This window comes from Anabrus simplex, chromosome 2, assembly GCF_040414725.1.
Source record: "Anabrus simplex isolate iqAnaSimp1 chromosome 2, ASM4041472v1, whole genome shotgun sequence".
Classification (NCBI taxonomy): Eukaryota; Metazoa; Arthropoda; class Insecta; order Orthoptera; family Tettigoniidae; genus Anabrus; species Anabrus simplex.
The window spans coordinates 714266448-714282809 of record NC_090266.1 but is presented as its reverse complement, the minus strand read 5'-3'; the positions used below and the strand labels follow the sequence as shown (position 1 = coordinate 714282809).

The 16362-nt window shown below is 41.4% G+C and overlaps 1 protein-coding gene across 1 annotated transcript in view; it reads left to right on the top strand.

Annotated features, from left to right (window-relative positions):
- Positions 1-3252: 3252 nt before the first annotated feature.
- The window catches only part of LOC136864399 (thioredoxin reductase 1, cytoplasmic), a 228547-nt gene continuing 215437 nt past the window's right edge, over positions 3253-16362 (top strand). The window contains exon 1 of the mRNA XM_067141343.2: positions 3253-3620. Within this exon, the coding sequence (XP_066997444.2) occupies positions 3534-3620 (87 nt within the window). The 5' untranslated portion in view covers positions 3253-3533. The remainder of the gene's footprint in view (positions 3621-16362) is intronic.

Sequence of the window (16362 nt, the reverse complement as noted above, 5' to 3'; positions counted from 1 at the left end):
TGAATCCACAAGACTTATTGCAGAAGCAAAGTTCGAACTTCGAGGCGGCCAAGTAACTGCTTGGAAAGGACTATAGGACTGCTGTGGGATAACGAGAATGATGAACTTTTCTGTGACGTTCAAATGATAACTGAAACTTGGACCATCACCAGAAGAAAGATCCTGTCTATGGCCCAAAGGATATCCGTGTCCGTTTACTTTGATCCCGAAACTTCTTATACAGAGTAGTAGGAGCCTCAAGATTGACTGGGACGATCTATTGCCTGAAGAGATGCAAAAGGAATTCAAAATGTGGGAGCAAGAAATTCCGCAGCTTTCTGAGTTTAGGGTACCAAGACGCATAAGTGCTTGTGAAACTGAAGAAACTTGGAGCCCCCACACATTCTGTGATGCCAGTAAAAGTGCCTATGCCGCAGTTATTTTTCTGAGAAGTGGACTGGAAGGACTGTTCTGGTGCAGCTTGTCATGGAGAAGTCAAGAGTTACGCCTCTGAAGACTTCATCAATGTCCAGGTTGGAGCTTCTGTTTTGTTGTGTAGGGGTTTGGCAGCCAGTGTGAGGGAGACTTTAGGTAAAAACATCCCAGAATATTTCTGGACTGACTCTTCTACAGCATTGCACTGGATCAAGAAAAATGATTCATGGGGTCCATTTGTCAGTAACCGTGTGAAAGAGATTAGAACACTGACGAGACAACAAAACTGGAGACATACAGTATAGCCGGTGATCTGAATCCTGCCGACCTTCCATCCTGAGAATCTTCTGCAGAAGCAGAGTGACTCCCGATGGTGGGAGGAGCCAGATTGGTTAAAGCTGGAAGAAAAGGACTGGCCCCTATCGTGTGTTAATGCAGACGGGGATGAATTTCGACAAGAGAAGAAAAGGTCGTCTCCATGCTTGGTTACTACTTCGCACCAAGGCGCAGCATTGTATCTACGACGGTTTTCCAAATTTACTCAGATCGTCAGACTTGTAGCCTGGATACTACGCTTCGTTGCCAGAACGATGAGGCAGATATGGTGTGAAAGCGATGACCTCACAGTTGAAGAAATAGAAGAGACTGAAATAAGGCTTCTGAAGCTCGTCCAGACAGAAGCACTAGGAAAGGGAGAAGGTGACAGTATGAAATCACGTTGCACTTTCATTGATCGGGATGGCCTTCTAAGGCTGAACACAAAAATAGTCGAAGGGAAGACGATGAAAACTTCAGATACCCTATTTTATTACCTTCCATACACAGAATCATAAAACTTCTGATAGAAGAGTACCATATAAAACATTCACACGCTGGAGTTCAGATGTCGTTGGGAGGGCTAGGAGAAAAATATTGGATTTTGAGAGGCAGGAAGACAGTTAGTGGAGTAATATCCAAATGTGATACTTGCAGAAGATTTGTGTCCAACAAGACAATGGCTGAGCCTGCAACACTGCCAAAGGACAGGGTAAATGATGCTTTGGTTTTTGAAGTAACTGGAGTGGACATCGCTGGAATACTTTACCTGAAGAGTGGTGAGAAGGCATGGATCGTACTGTTCTCCTGCGCTGTCTATCGCACTGTACATTTGGAGTTGGTTTTGAGTGTCTCGACAGATGCATTCCTCCAGGGTTTGAGGAGGTTTATCGCAAGAAGAGAAAGGCCTCGTGCAATTTGTAGCGCCAATGGCACAAATTTCTCCGGAGCATATAGCTTGATGACCTCACTAGACTGGAGCAAACTAAAGGAGGTTGCAACCATTCAGAGAATCCAGAGGAAATTCATCCCACCCACTGCTGCCATGGTGGTGTGAGTGGTGAGAGAGGGTGGTGCAGATGATAAAGAAACGATTAAGGAGGACACTTGGAAAGGCTTCTTTGAACTATGAAGAGATGCCTACAGTCGTTTGCGATGTAGAGAGTGTGGCTAACGCCAGACCCGTGACTACCTGTCCGACGAACCAGATGTCTTGGCACCACTGACCTCTGCAATGTTCCTGCAGGACAATCTTTCAGTTAGGGTGACAGACCTTGACCACATGGATGCTATAGATATAAGGAGGAGAGCAATGTACGTCCAACATCTGCAGGATCAGTTGAGGAGAAGGTTTCGGGAGGAGTATCTCAGTGTTTTGGTGCAGCAGGAGACTGGGAAGGTACACAAGGAACTTTTGAAGGTTGGGGACATAGTTCTGGTTGGTTCTGATGATAAAAGAAGACTGGAATGGCCTGTTGCTAGAGTGGAAGAGGTAATCCCAGGACAAGATGGTCACGTGAGAGTAGTGCAAGTTGGAGTTGCAGGAAGAGATATCATCAGACCTTTTCAGCGAATTTTTCCCTTGGAGGTATCTTCACCAGAGGGTGTACCACATCTGGAAGGAGATAATGATGTCAACCTGAGAAATGACGTTCCAGCTGTGGAGCCTTCAGTCTTGAAGACTAGGAGTGGACGTTCATTGAATGTAGGTACCAGTTCGGTTTACGGAGTAATTTAATGATGATAAATTTTAGGGTGATCCTGTTCATTTTATTGTATAACAGAAAGTCAAGTTGGGAGGTATGTGCGTTCTGTCCTCTTGTAGAGATCTAACCGATTGAAATAACTTTACGTTTGACGTGCTTTGGTGCACGGTCACGAGACAGTCAGTTTTTACTATCTTAGAGTTACAGTTATTTTATGTATATATAGATGTGTTGCAAATACAACCTTACATTGAATAAAGTAATTTGTTGTTACTGTTTCCGTAAATAAGAAGTGCCTGCAATTTTTACGAATCAGTCTGCCAGGTAGGTTTTCTTGTCTGAATAGAACACCAATAGAAGCTTCATTTTAAGCCTTCTACTGAAGGTTCGTCACGAGTTGCCGAGAGAACTTCATCACTGTTCGTTGGTGAACAATTTTCACTTCTAACAACAGACCACGTACCGTAAGTGAAATGTGTAGGAATTTATTTCATTATTCCCAAGCATCTAGTAATTTAGGACTGCATCGAAAAAAATTCACAGATACTGCTGGGGAGGTGCTTGTTTTTCAGTTAAACAGTGATTTTACAGCTTTCAAACATCAATTCATTGTAGTAAATCAACAATATTACACGTAGCTTGGTATGATCTTCAAAGGCACATCGGATTGCGGTATATTTTAACTTGAAAAGTACAGTATATTAGCGACTTCTGGCAACTTTCGAAACTACGTATAGCGACATTCTTCTTTCAGGAGTTGGCCACACTGTGCGCACGCTGCGTATATCATCCTTGTAGAAGGCAAAGGTTGGCCAGAACGGTGAGAACGCAGCTGTGAATTGCTTGCCGCACGGAAGGATGCGCTGCACTCGTTTAGCGGTATTATGACTGGAGGCAGTGGCTTATAGCATTACGTTAGGAAAGATTATTTGCGGATTATCTTGTGTTCCTGCTCTCAAACTGTAGCACTTAGTTTCATTGTTGCTGATAGAAACGACTCCTTATTATGACTGGTGCGATGACAACTTATGAAGAATCTTCTGTCGTATAAAGTAAACCATTTTCTTTAATAGTGAAGTGAGAGATACTAAATTTAATATGCCGCCCATTAGGACAGTGGATAGTATTATTGCTGAAAACAAGGTCGTTGTTTTTAGCAAGTCATTTTGCCCGTTTTGTAAAAAGGTGAGTTTAAATCCAGCATGATTTTTTCTTTGTTAAACACCTTAAAGAAGGTGGCGATGTGTGAATTGATTTAATAATAGGCTTCCCATAACACAAGCTACTAAACTAGTGATTATTAGTAAGGTAAAGAGTGTATGGTCGTGAAAAAAGATTAGTTCTATTAACGGTGAGGCGCTATTCTGTAAATTTAAATTTGATCAAGTTGCCCTGTTCTAATAAAAGGGTGGACTTTATATGTATAGCTTAAATCTACCGCACAATTCTGCCAGTACTGTAAGGTGTGAATTTCTCCTAATACTTTTCTCTGTTCGTTTATTAAAGGCAAATGCTGTTTTAGTTAGCTTGGTTAATATGCCTAACCTCACTTTATTCTAGTCACATGCACGTGTGATTAGACTTGCATAGTTTCGTTTGCTATAAAATACAATGATCAGCCTTTATTTTTATATATGTTAATTGCATATGATTGTAATGTTTCTAAATGTAGGTCAGTATTAATGAGCACCTCGATAGACAAATTGCTATATTTGGATAATGTTATTTTCCTGAGGCAGAATTAGGGATCTGTGTGGTAAAACTTTACTTCCCGCAGCCCAACGTTTATAACATTATAGGGAAGTGAAAATAATGTAAATCTTACTTGGAATTCCTTTTAGAGGAGAGATGTGTTCATTGCTATGTCTAGGAACCCACCAGCCCGCCCCGAGAAATATATTTACTTTTATAACCTAATAAAGAGCAGTAGCCGCCATCGTCCATGGCTCAAGTAGTTTCTTGCATTCTCATTGGTCATGGTGAACGGAATGTGACGTCATTGCCATCAATGCTGATAAATACATTGCATTACCAACCCCGGCTGAATAAAAGCACAAACAAAAAAACACCATGTAAAATTACAATGCGGCTTTAACCGTCCGGACCAATAGTCTTGTCCAGGTCTTATCCTAACCATCCGCACGGCAAGAACCAGTCCAGACCAATCGTGTTTCCACATGAAACTAGAGGCGTAGGGCCGCTTCGCGGCTTCTAACCGTCCAGACCAATGGCCTTGTCCACGGCAAGAATCCTAGCCGTCCAGACCAATCGTCTTGTCCACGGCAAGAATCCTAACCGTCCAGACCAATCGTGTTTCCACATGAAACTAAGGGCATAAGGCCGCTTCGCGGCTTCTAACCGTCCAGACCAATGGTCTTGTCCACGGCAAGAATCCTAACCGTCCAGACCAATCGTGTTTTCACATGAAACTAGGGGCCTAAGGCGGCTTCTAACCGTCCAGACCAATCGTCTTGTCCATGGCAAGAATCCTAACCGTCCAGACTAATCGTCTTGCCACCAGCTATCGAAGCACCTCACTCATTAGTTCCTCCGTACAGAGGTTGGCAGCTCTGAGCATAGCTTCACAACATCCTTCCCGAGAAAGCAGCGAGCGTGTAAACAAACGACAGTCGTTCCGCGCGCAGCTGAATGTAGCGAGTGCTGGGCTGTGAGAAGTAAAGCATTGATATTTGTGTGAATATTTGATGTCCACTATGCCTTCGTTTGTTGCTCGACTGTTGCAGAGTAGGCTTCGGCCTATAAGTGGCCACGGCTGGTCCGTGGTCCGACAGCTCTATACTCCCACCGTCGCGTGTCCTGAGAATGGTTTTCTGTGGTTTGCTATTCTCCTGCACCGAGGCGAATACCGGGACAGTTCCTAATATTGGCCACGGGTGAAAATCCCCTCCTTCTCTGAACATCTCGTTCAATGTATCACATCTTCCTGGCGTGTGAGACAGCGTTACTGTGTAGGTTTTAGTAGTAATTTATTTCCTGTTAGCTGAAATGGAATTTAGAAGCCAGTTTCAAGGATAGCCATTGGTTGGATTCAGACCCATCCCTATTTCAAAACAGTCTCCACGTCTAGAACCTCTACATTTTGCATTCACACTTGTAGTTACTTTTTGACTTGAAGTAATTTTTCAGTCCTGATAAATAAATTTAAGCCGAATACTGACACGTGATTGAAATAATAAGTTAATTTATTAATTTGTCCACCTAATCAATACAATAAATCTTGTCTTTGTTGAATTACATTGACATTTTAATTAAAATGGTACATGTTTTGCCTTACATATAGGCATCATCAAAATTTTGAGGATACATTTAGGACCGAGCTCGATAGCTGCAGTCGCTTAAGTGTGGCCAGTATCCAGTATTCGGGAGATAGTGGGTTCGAACCCCACTGTCGGCAGCCTTGAAAATGGTTTTCCGTGGTTTCCCATTTTCACAGCAGGCAAATGCTGGGTCTGTACCTTAATTAAGGCCACGGCCACTTCCTTCCCACTCCTAGCCCTTTCCTGTTCCATCGTCGCCATAAGACCTATCTGTGTCGGTGCGACGTTAAGCAACTAGCAAAAAAAAAAAAAAAAAAAAATACATTTAGGCCTATATTACAATGTAGGTGTCTGACTGTGTCTCTATCTCAAAAATTTAAAAGTTTACATACGTAAAGACTGGTTTTCAGAATCTCCTTTAAAAATTAAGAAACACATATTTTTTTGTTTTTAGAAAATCCCACTAGGAGGGGTGAAAAAGGGGTTGAATGCCTTTAATAAGAATACTTATATCTCAAAAACTGAAGATATTACAGATCTGAAAATTGTTATTTGGAATCTCCTTTAAAAATAAAGAAATACGTATTTTTATTTTTGAAAAATCAAATTAATGGGAGTTATTCTTAACAGTTGGCTGTACATCGCACCGACACAGATGTCTTATGGCGACGATGGGATAGGAAAGGGCTAGGAGTGGGAAGGAAGCGACCGTGGCCTTAATTAAGGTACAGTCTGGTGTGAAAATGGGAAACCACTGAAAACCATCGTCAGGGCTGCCGACAGTGAGGTTCAAACCCACTATCTCCCAGATGCAAGCTCGCAGCTGCATGGTCCTAACCGCTCGGCCAACTCACCTGGTAATGGGGTTAAACAGGAGTGACAAGTGGGGTGAATTTTTAGGAAGACTGTATTTACAGTATATCTCAGAAACGTGAAATGTTACAGACGTAAAAATTGGTGTTTGGAACCTCCTGTAAAAGTAGGCCTAAAGAAACGTAGGTATTTTGATTTCGGAAAATCCACTTAAGGGGAACTAAAAAGGGGGTGAAAATTTAAAATGAGCATATCTACAGTATATCTCAAAAACTTAACATATTACAGAAGTGAGAATTGGTATTTTTAATCTCTGTTAAAAGTAAAGAAACATGTATTTATTGTTTTTGGAAAAAACACTTGGGTGGGGGGTGAAAATGACTGAAAAGGGGGTTGAATTCTTTTTATTAAGATACTGATATCTCAAAAACTGTCAGACTCATTGGCTGAATGGTCAGCGTACTGGCCTTCGGTTCAGAGGGTCCCCAGTGATAACGGAGAGGTATTTGGCAGGAAACCGAACAGCTCGACCTGAACAAGATTGGGTATTTTGGATTCGAGTTGGTACTGATGAGCCTTTTTCTTGATTGTCGCTGCTAGTCAGGTGATCAGTTGTGATGTTGAAAGTACACTGACTTAGCATATGTCATGGGATAGTCACTTAATAGCGTGTGAGGCCTCCTCTGGCCCTGCGAACTGCATTTAGACGCTGTGGAAGTGAGTCGACAAGTCCCTGGTAGTCCTCTGGACGCAGCTAACACCAAATCGTTTGCAGAGCGGCCGCCAATGCTGGTCTGCTCGTGGGTGCAGGATCCATGGCACGGAGCCTGCGTTCCAGGACATCCCAGATATCAAAAAATCAAAATCTCTTTATTTGCAAATATGCTCAATAGGGTTCATATCGGGGCTCCTGGATGGCCATGGCAGTCGTTGGACCTCCGCTGCATGTTCCTGGCACCATTCCCGGGCGACGTGGGAGCGATGTGCATCTTGAAACACCACAGAACCGCCTGGGCGCTGGAAGGCCAAAAATGGGTGGGGATGGTCTCCAAGCAGCTCAACATACCGCGTACCATTCCAAGTCTCTTCCAGAACAACTAGGGGACCCATTCCATGCCAGGAAAATGCACCCCAGACCATAACAGAGACACCAGAGCCCTGGACCACACCTTCGAGGCAGGCGGGATCCATCGCTTCATGTGGTCTGCGCCATACACTGTGCCTCCCATCGGCATGGTGCAGTTGAAATCGTGATTCGTTCGACCATATCACGTTACGCCATTGTTCCAGTGTCCATCCCTGGTGACTGGTGACAAATGCGCGTCGTTGTGCCCAATGACGTTTGGTTAACAGTGTCACCCGTGTGCGGCGCCGGCTCCCATACCCCATAGAACCCATGTTCCTACGGATTGTCCACTGGGAGACATGTCTAGCACGCCCTGCGTTTAATTGAGCCGTGATTTGTTGCACGGTTGTCGGCCTGTCACTATTGACGATATGTCTCAGATGTCGCCGGTCACGGTCATCGATGGTGGCTGGACGGACGGTCGTTCGTCTGTTATGGACGGTGACACCCGCGTTCAACCATTCACGATACACCCTGGACACGGTTGATGGTGTACGTCAAATTCCTGCACCACTTCCGAAATCGCACTTCCCATCCGTCGGGCACCGACCACCATACCCCGTTCGGTGTCGGCTCACGACAACATTCCATGTTACACTGGTCACATGCACAGCCACTGCTCACAAGGTCTTCTATACAACTGCCGCTGGCACAGGGGGCGTGTGGTGCGCAGACAACACACCTGCGCATCAGTGCTCCGCTATCCCATGACATTTGCTCAGTCAGTGTAGTACCACACTTAACAGGTGAAGAATTGTAGTCGCTGTCCAAAAGGAATGCAACCGGGCGAGTTGGCCGTGCGTGTAGAGGCGCGCGGCTGTGAGCTTGCATCCGGGAGATAGTAGGTTCGAATCCCACTATCGGCAGCCCTGAAGATGGTTTTCCTTGGTTTCCCATTTTCACACCAGGCAAATGCTGGGGCTGTACCTTAATTAAGGCCACGGCCGCTTCCTTCCAACTCCTAGGCCTTTCCTATCCCATCGTCGCCATAAGACCGATCTGTGTCGGTGCGACGTAAAGCCCCTAGCAAAAAAAAAAAAAAAAAGGAATGCAGGTTTGAGTCTGTCAATAGAAACAGTTTAGTTTGTTCGCCACGAGCTGTGTCGATTACAAAACACTTAGTAGGGCGGGAAATCACCTTGAATGGTCAGTCATATACTGGGTTGAGTGCTTTGCGAGAGGCATCATGCCGGATGAAGACATGAGAGGTACTGAGGAGGTCGGAGTGGACAAAAGGACGCTTTGATGAATGGAACATGGTCTTTTAACTTGAGGATGGAGGAGGAAACATCTGTTGTCATATTTTGTTCTTCGAGATAGCTGGTAGGCGAACTGGCTCTCCATAAACCAATGTAGCTGGTGTAGATGCCAGATGTGGTGTAAGAAGTGATCGAAGTCCCAGTAAAATGGTTGGTGGTTGGAAGAACCAGCTGTCCGATAGTTGTGCACGAAGTGCTGTTTTGAACTATAGGTGCCATTGTTCGATTTTTCCGTTAGCTACCGGATGATAGGCTGTTGTCGTAATGAGTACTGCCTAGAATTCTCATAAGGTTGTTGAATAACGAACAGTCAAATTGTTTGCCTCGATCTGTAGTGATGATAGATGGTACACCAAACCTAGCTATCCATGTGTGAAGAAGAGCATAGGCTACTGTTTCAGCTGTGATGTCCATCAATGGTGTAGCCTCTGGCGATCGATGATGGTGTGCAGGTAGTGGAAACCCTCAGATGGAGGATGCTTGTGTGTCTCACTTAGAGTCTTCGAGTAAAATTCGAAGGCTTCTGGTTTTTTATTATGAATCTGGTTTAAGGATGCTTCCATGGCGAAATCAGAAGCATCGACCGTCTATATGATGTTGGTGTGAATGTGAGAAAAACGTTGATCTACTGGAACAAATATACCAATGGGGCTGTGGATGTGTCTGGTCACCTTGGAACGCTGGCATTGTTTACACGTTTTAGCTCATAATCTGACATCCTTTTTGAGCGATGGCCAAACGTACTGTTTCTGTATTAATCAGACGGATGAATTCCTGCCTGGATGAGGCATTGTGTAGTGTGTCAAATCCTTGTTTGCAATTAACTGTTCTGGTAGGTATGGCTGGATGTTTCCAGTAGAAATATCAACAGTTAACTCATTTCCTGATAGTAGACACACATTTTTGAATTTGGGAGAAGTATCTTTTGACTGCAATAATGAATGAAGTTCCTGGTTGATTAATTGTCTTTGGGCTACATTGTCAAATGATAATTGTGATAGAACTATGATAGATGAGATGCGTGAACAGAAGTCAGCTGGAATATTGTCCTTGCCGGGGAGGTACCTTAAGTCAGTAGTAAACTGATTAATAAAGTCCAACTGTCGTGGCTGTCTGGGTGATGCTTTGTCTGAACGTTGCTGGACGGCAAATGTTGGAGGTTTGTGGTCTGTATAAAGTGTGAGATTCCTACCTTCCAACAAATAACGGAAGTATTTAATTGCTGAATATGCAGCAAGTAATTCCCTGTCATGTGCTATACTGCTTTTGTGTCTCACTTAGAGTCTTCGAGTAAAATCTTAAGGGTTCTAGTTTTTTTATTATGAATCTGGTTCAGAGATGCTTCCATGGCGAAACCAGAAGAATCGACCGTCAATATGAATGGTAGGTCACGTGGCAGATGGGCTAAGAGGATTGTATTTGCGATTTTGTGTTTCAAATGTTCGAAGGCTTGCACTGTGTCTGCCGCCCACTGAACTTTTCTGCGGTCACACTTGCGCGTGTCTTTGCAAAGATTGTAGAGCAGATGTTGAGTTTCAGCAGTGGTAGGTAGTGAACGACTATAGAAGTTTACCGAACCAAGGAATTGACGGAGTTCGCAGATATTGATAGGTTGTGGAAAAGATAGAATAACTTCGACACGATTGTTGAGTGGTTTGATACCTGCAGATGTTACACAGTATCCTAAGAATGAAATTTCAGGAGCCCCAAAAATGCACTTTGTTAGGTTCACATTGATGCAATATTTATGTAAACGTTCCAGCAAGATTCTAAGGTGGCGTTCATGTTCCAGGTCATTTTCAGATGCTATGAGGATGTCATCCAAGTAATAGAAAACAAAGTCCAGATCTCGAAGAATAGAGTCAAAGTACCTCTGAAATGATTGGGCTGCATTACAAAGTCCAAACAGAAGTTTGAGGAATTTGAATAAACCAAAGGGGGTTATAACAGCAGTTTTTGGTATATCATTTTCTGCTATGGGTATATGTTGAAACCCGCGTATCAAGTCTATTTTGGAAAATATTGTTTTACCTGATAGGCGACTGTTAAAGTCCTGCAGGTGTGGAATTGGGTATCGATCTGGTACAGTAATTGCATTGAGAGCCCTGTAATATTCACATGGGCACCAGGATCCATTGGATTGTTGGAAGGTCTGCAGATGCCTAGATCTGTCGTCTGCTAGAATTCTATCTTGGCCTAGGCTAGCTTGTCAGGTGGCAAACGTTGAGCTTTAGCTGTAACTGGATGGCCTACTGTTGAAATGGTGTGGAAAAATTGGATATCTGGTGCACAGAAGGTTGGCCTGTCACAAAGCAAGTTTGGATATTCCTTAAGAATGGCTGAATATTTATTATGAGGATCTAACGGGAGTACACTTTGAGTGGTTGAATTCTGTGCTGAAATTGTGATTGTTGGAAAGTACTATCAATGAGGCGTTTGTGTTTGATGTCAACTAGCAGTGTGTAATCATTGAGGAAATTGTTGGACATCAGCGATAGTGAATGGCCAGTGGAATGCACGTCTCAAACCTAAATCAACTTTGATTAGGCATTCACCGTAAGTGTGAATGGGTGTTCCATTTGCAGCATACAGAATTCATTTAGAAGCCCTGTGTTTGTCTTGAACAGCAGGGGGAAACACAGATACGTCCGCTCTTGTATCCACCAAAAAACGTGTACTAGAGGAATGGTCGTTGATATATAAGCGGCGAGAAGTAATTTGGCCCACATCGCTATGTGCCGCATATAACGAGGAGGCTAAGCATTTCCCGAAACAGAAGGAAGATGTGCACTAAAGGAGCATGGTGCGACACTTTTTTTTTTTTTTTTTTTTGCCCTTTCACGGTATTTAAGATGATACCAACAGAATGTACCATCTGGTTGGTGTGTTTGACGATAAGATGAACCTGATCTTGGACGAGAACGGAATGTATTTTGATTCTCAAGCATACTGTTGATTGATAGTGACAGTCGTTCGATTTGTGCCTCTAAACGGGAGATCCGATCGAGTTGTGGCAAAGATGATTCGTTAATAGAAGAGGTTGACTGTATGGCAAATATGCAAGATGTGGGGTTAGCCAAAAGCCATGTTGTCTAGTGTGTCATTTGATGAGGCTAATATAGATCTTAAGTTTAAGGGTAGTCGTTGCATGCAAATTGTGCATAAAACGTAATGACACGGATTTCTCTCAACAGCTGGCTGGGTTTCTTGTCCCCTAGTTTAAGTTCTGTTAAGGCGACACTCTGGAGATAAAAATCAATGTTTTGGTCATTATGGCTTTTTTTTTTTAATCACTGAAATTGAAAGGATTGAGTTTCTTCTTTCTTGTCACAAAGTTATTTCGCTGAATTCAAACAATTTATCACTTTAATAATGCTTTGTTTGACAGTCTGCACACAGCAGAAATGGGTGTGGCATCTGCTGAACTGCTTTGTTAGGTAATGATGTCATTGTCATGTTTCCATTCTATCAATTATGCCTGTTCTTTGCAATTATGCATCCATGGGATGGGCCAAAAGCCCCTCTCTCGGCATATTTATACAGGCTCAAGCTGTAAGATCTACCACATTTCTGAATGAATTTATAAAGCCTGTTACGGACTAATATTTCAGTACTCGACTGACCTTGAACAACATTTTATGCTTGTATTGGTTTTCCTGATGGTATTAAAATAGTGCTGACAACTACAAGTTTTGTTATTCTTGTATGTTTAATCTTTTTTTTGGGGGGGGGGGGTTTGTGGTGGTAGCCAGTCTGTTTACTTTCGTGAAGTGCGCGTGCAAGTAACGTCTTCTAGTTGCATGTCAAGATACTGTTATTATTGAAAGACAGTGTGCTGTAATAATTGATAGCTTGTATTCAAGGGAATAAACATAAATCAGCTTTAGCTAAGCGACAAATTGCTGAACTTTTGATAGGAAAGAGATGGGGATCAGCTATTATCGAACAGGAGTCTCCACTGAAGAAATCAGGGACAAAAGGTCATGAAATGTTATCGGAATCAGATTGTTCTCATCAGGAAAGTGTTGAATCATCTTCAAGCCATGTAAGTCCTGCACCTATACCAAACAATCATGACATGACAGAAACTACAATCCCCATAACTTCGACTTAGGTAAGGTAGCATTGTGAAAAACAAAATGCCGGTGAATCATTTTCCGTTCTTTGGAGAAGAAGAGATAAGCCTCCAGAGTTACCAGTATTCGTACAGAAGCTGCTAAGAAAGGAAGGGAAGGAAAAACATATGGTTCTGGTGACTTTTAGGTAATGAATCAGGAAGAAAAAGTCACTTGAAGTTTGCTTTAATTTTCCTGCCAATTGTAATTTTTACACTTCAGTCCCATTTTTCTCCCATAATATTCAGCTAGTTGTAACAAAATTTGTATGGTATATGTATCACAGCTATATTAAGAAACCTGCATATGGAATTTTTGATTGCAGAATTTCTGCAAGTAGAGATTTTTAAGTCCTACATTTTAGAACGTAAAAATTACACAAACTTTACTACGATATATGTCCTTATATACATTTGTACAAAATAATCAGTACTTAGTGCTTTTAAAAGATATTATTTACCTAATTACAAATTTACATTAACCTTTTAATTAAATTTCATGAAAAAATGGAATTAAAATTTCAAAAAAAATTTTTTTTTGAAGAACTATTAATTGTATGTGAATGAAATTTTTGTGATATCTTCACTTTTATGTAGGTGACATTCCCACAAAGTTTCGTGAAAATACATGCATTAGGTAAAGATATCCTTTTATCTCTGGAGTGTCGCCTTAAGAGTTTTGTTACCTTCCGGCCTTCAGATTCCTTGAATTCTCCTCTTAGGCGTGTTTTAAGGTCCATGAAAGGTGTGTTAGAGGTTTGGTTAAGAAATCACTCAATTGTTCTGCAACATCCGATTCAAGTGAGCCTATAACGTAATTACTGTAAATTGTGTAAGCTCAGCAGTGATTCCAATGTTTTTACGCCATATAGGCAGAATTTTAACTGCAACTCGCACTATTTGTTAATTGTCTGTAGGCATGTTGTCATGTGGCATTGCAGTATTTGTGGTGTCATTGGTTTACATGGCAATAATATATATATGGAATAATATTAGATACACACTATCTACACCACATTGGTACTATACGATAGACGTCGGGGTCACCACTATGGATTTTTAATTCCACATTGAGTTGTACAGATTTAATTAAAACTCGTCACTAGCTTACATATTAGTTGCCATTATTTTAGAAACTCTGTTAAGAACAGTGACAAAGAATAATTAATCAAAGATTACATTAAGTACCGGTAGTAAGAAAGACTGTCTAATAATATGCTGTTTGTGTAGTTCACCAGGGGGTTATACCACACATAAAACATGTGGAGTTTATCCTTTAACTCGTCCGCAGCAATGAATGTTAAACTGGAATTAATGAGTAAATAATGAGATGTAGCAGAAAAACATTAACTTATTCTCAACAGTGACAACTACTTGCATTTCTGTTCACATTCCATCATTCATCAGCATAAGCACAGTTCCAGTCAACAGAATACCATCGGTCACAGTATCTTTAAATTTTGCCATTATATAAATCTTCTTAACTTCTTTGAATCAGAAGCTTATTGTTCCACAAATGCTCTCTACTGCCAGTTATCAATACAAATACCTTTGATTACCTGTAATAATCTTCCCTCAATTCTTTCAAGACTTTGTATATCTTTCTCCTTTGTATTTTGTTATAAGCTTTTTTAGATCATGACCAATAAAACTATACAAGGGATTGCCGGTCGCGTGCACTGTGAGCCTGTCTCCTGACAAGCACTTTACTGTAGTATGGCCAGTGCTGGACCAGCACCAAGTAGTCATGTTTTCCCACTAGTTTTCCTGTACCCAGCAAATGTGGGAAGAATGATATTTTTGTACTGACATCCTTTGTTATTCTAATGCCCCATAAGCTCAGCATGAAAGTGATTATGACCATATCCGAAAGTTCCTATAGACCGTTCAAAAAACGTTACATCATTTAAATTATTTATTTACGTCAGTCTACCATGTTACTATATTAATATGTCGTGCCTAGTGACTGGGTGTAGCAGAGCACAAAATTAATGCTTAAAGTGAGGTTACAGTGATGTGAAGAGCGTATGAAATAGTGAACTGACAGAGAAATGTACTCTAATATATTCTTAATACAAGCACACACTCACCGTTCTATCGTAGCCAAGCAATTAACAGAACATGGTTTGAATCCTACATCTTTCAAAATTTTTTGCATTGATATAATGTTTTAATACTTGGGCACAGGCCAGTATTTGTCACATGCAAACAGTAGAACGCTGCTTTTCATCATGTGATATAAGATTTGTGTGTAATGATAATTGGTTTTACAGCACATCCATATTTATTTCCGACCGTCAACTATCAACAATATACATTCCAAAGAGAAAAGAAAATACATAGAGAAAGGAATTGTGGAGCTTCATCTTCTCAGTTCTCCACATCCTCCTAACTCCACCTGGGATACAAAGCCGCTACACTCGAAATGTGATGTCATCACTGTGCGGCCTACTGGAGTACCGAGGAATACGACATCATGTAGCATTCAGTACTCACTCGAACTTTTGCTAGCGTAGAAAACAAACTCATTTTCAGAATTATATTTTAAAAAGTTATATACATTAACTTTTCTCAAATATATTATGAGTCATAACATACCACACGTCACCGTACGAGTCAACGAAGACTATTTTATCATAATTATTTGAGGGTTAACCAGGGGTCTTTTATCACAATCATTGTATACTTACATCGGAATTATAGAGCTGCTCATGAAGGAAGAAATACAATCAGGGAGTGAGGTGGAGGAGGAAATGACTATTCTGATAAACAGTGGTGGTTCTAAAAAATTAAGCACAATTTTAGGAAAACTTAAATCTCATGCAATAAGTGGCACTTTTTTTCCTTGGTACAGTGACTAAATTTTGTTGTCATTATTTAACAAGTTATTTACAGATATCTATACAATGGAATGTACAATATCATGAATATTATGACCAGTAGTACAATTATGGGCAGAAAAAAACAACAGACGTTTGAAAGTGATGCCAGTTAAAAAATGTTTTTGGCTTACTTGTTTGATTCAAGAACAACTTTTCGTTGTTATCTAGGATGTTTTTTGTTTCAGCAAGGACATTGGGTGCATGTTACAACATATTTGCTTAGAAAACATAAGCCACCACTACTTGTCTGACTGATGCAGCCATTTCTGTCATCTTGAATTTCATTATCATCAGCAGATACAAATAACTTACAATAACCACACTTAAATTCTATACAGTAACATGCTATGTAGAATAACACAGGAGGTACACTTTCATTCAAGCCATGTATGTCACCATCCCCAATAACAACACTGAGCCTGCGGAAACACAACATTAGTCGCATTCTTTCAGCA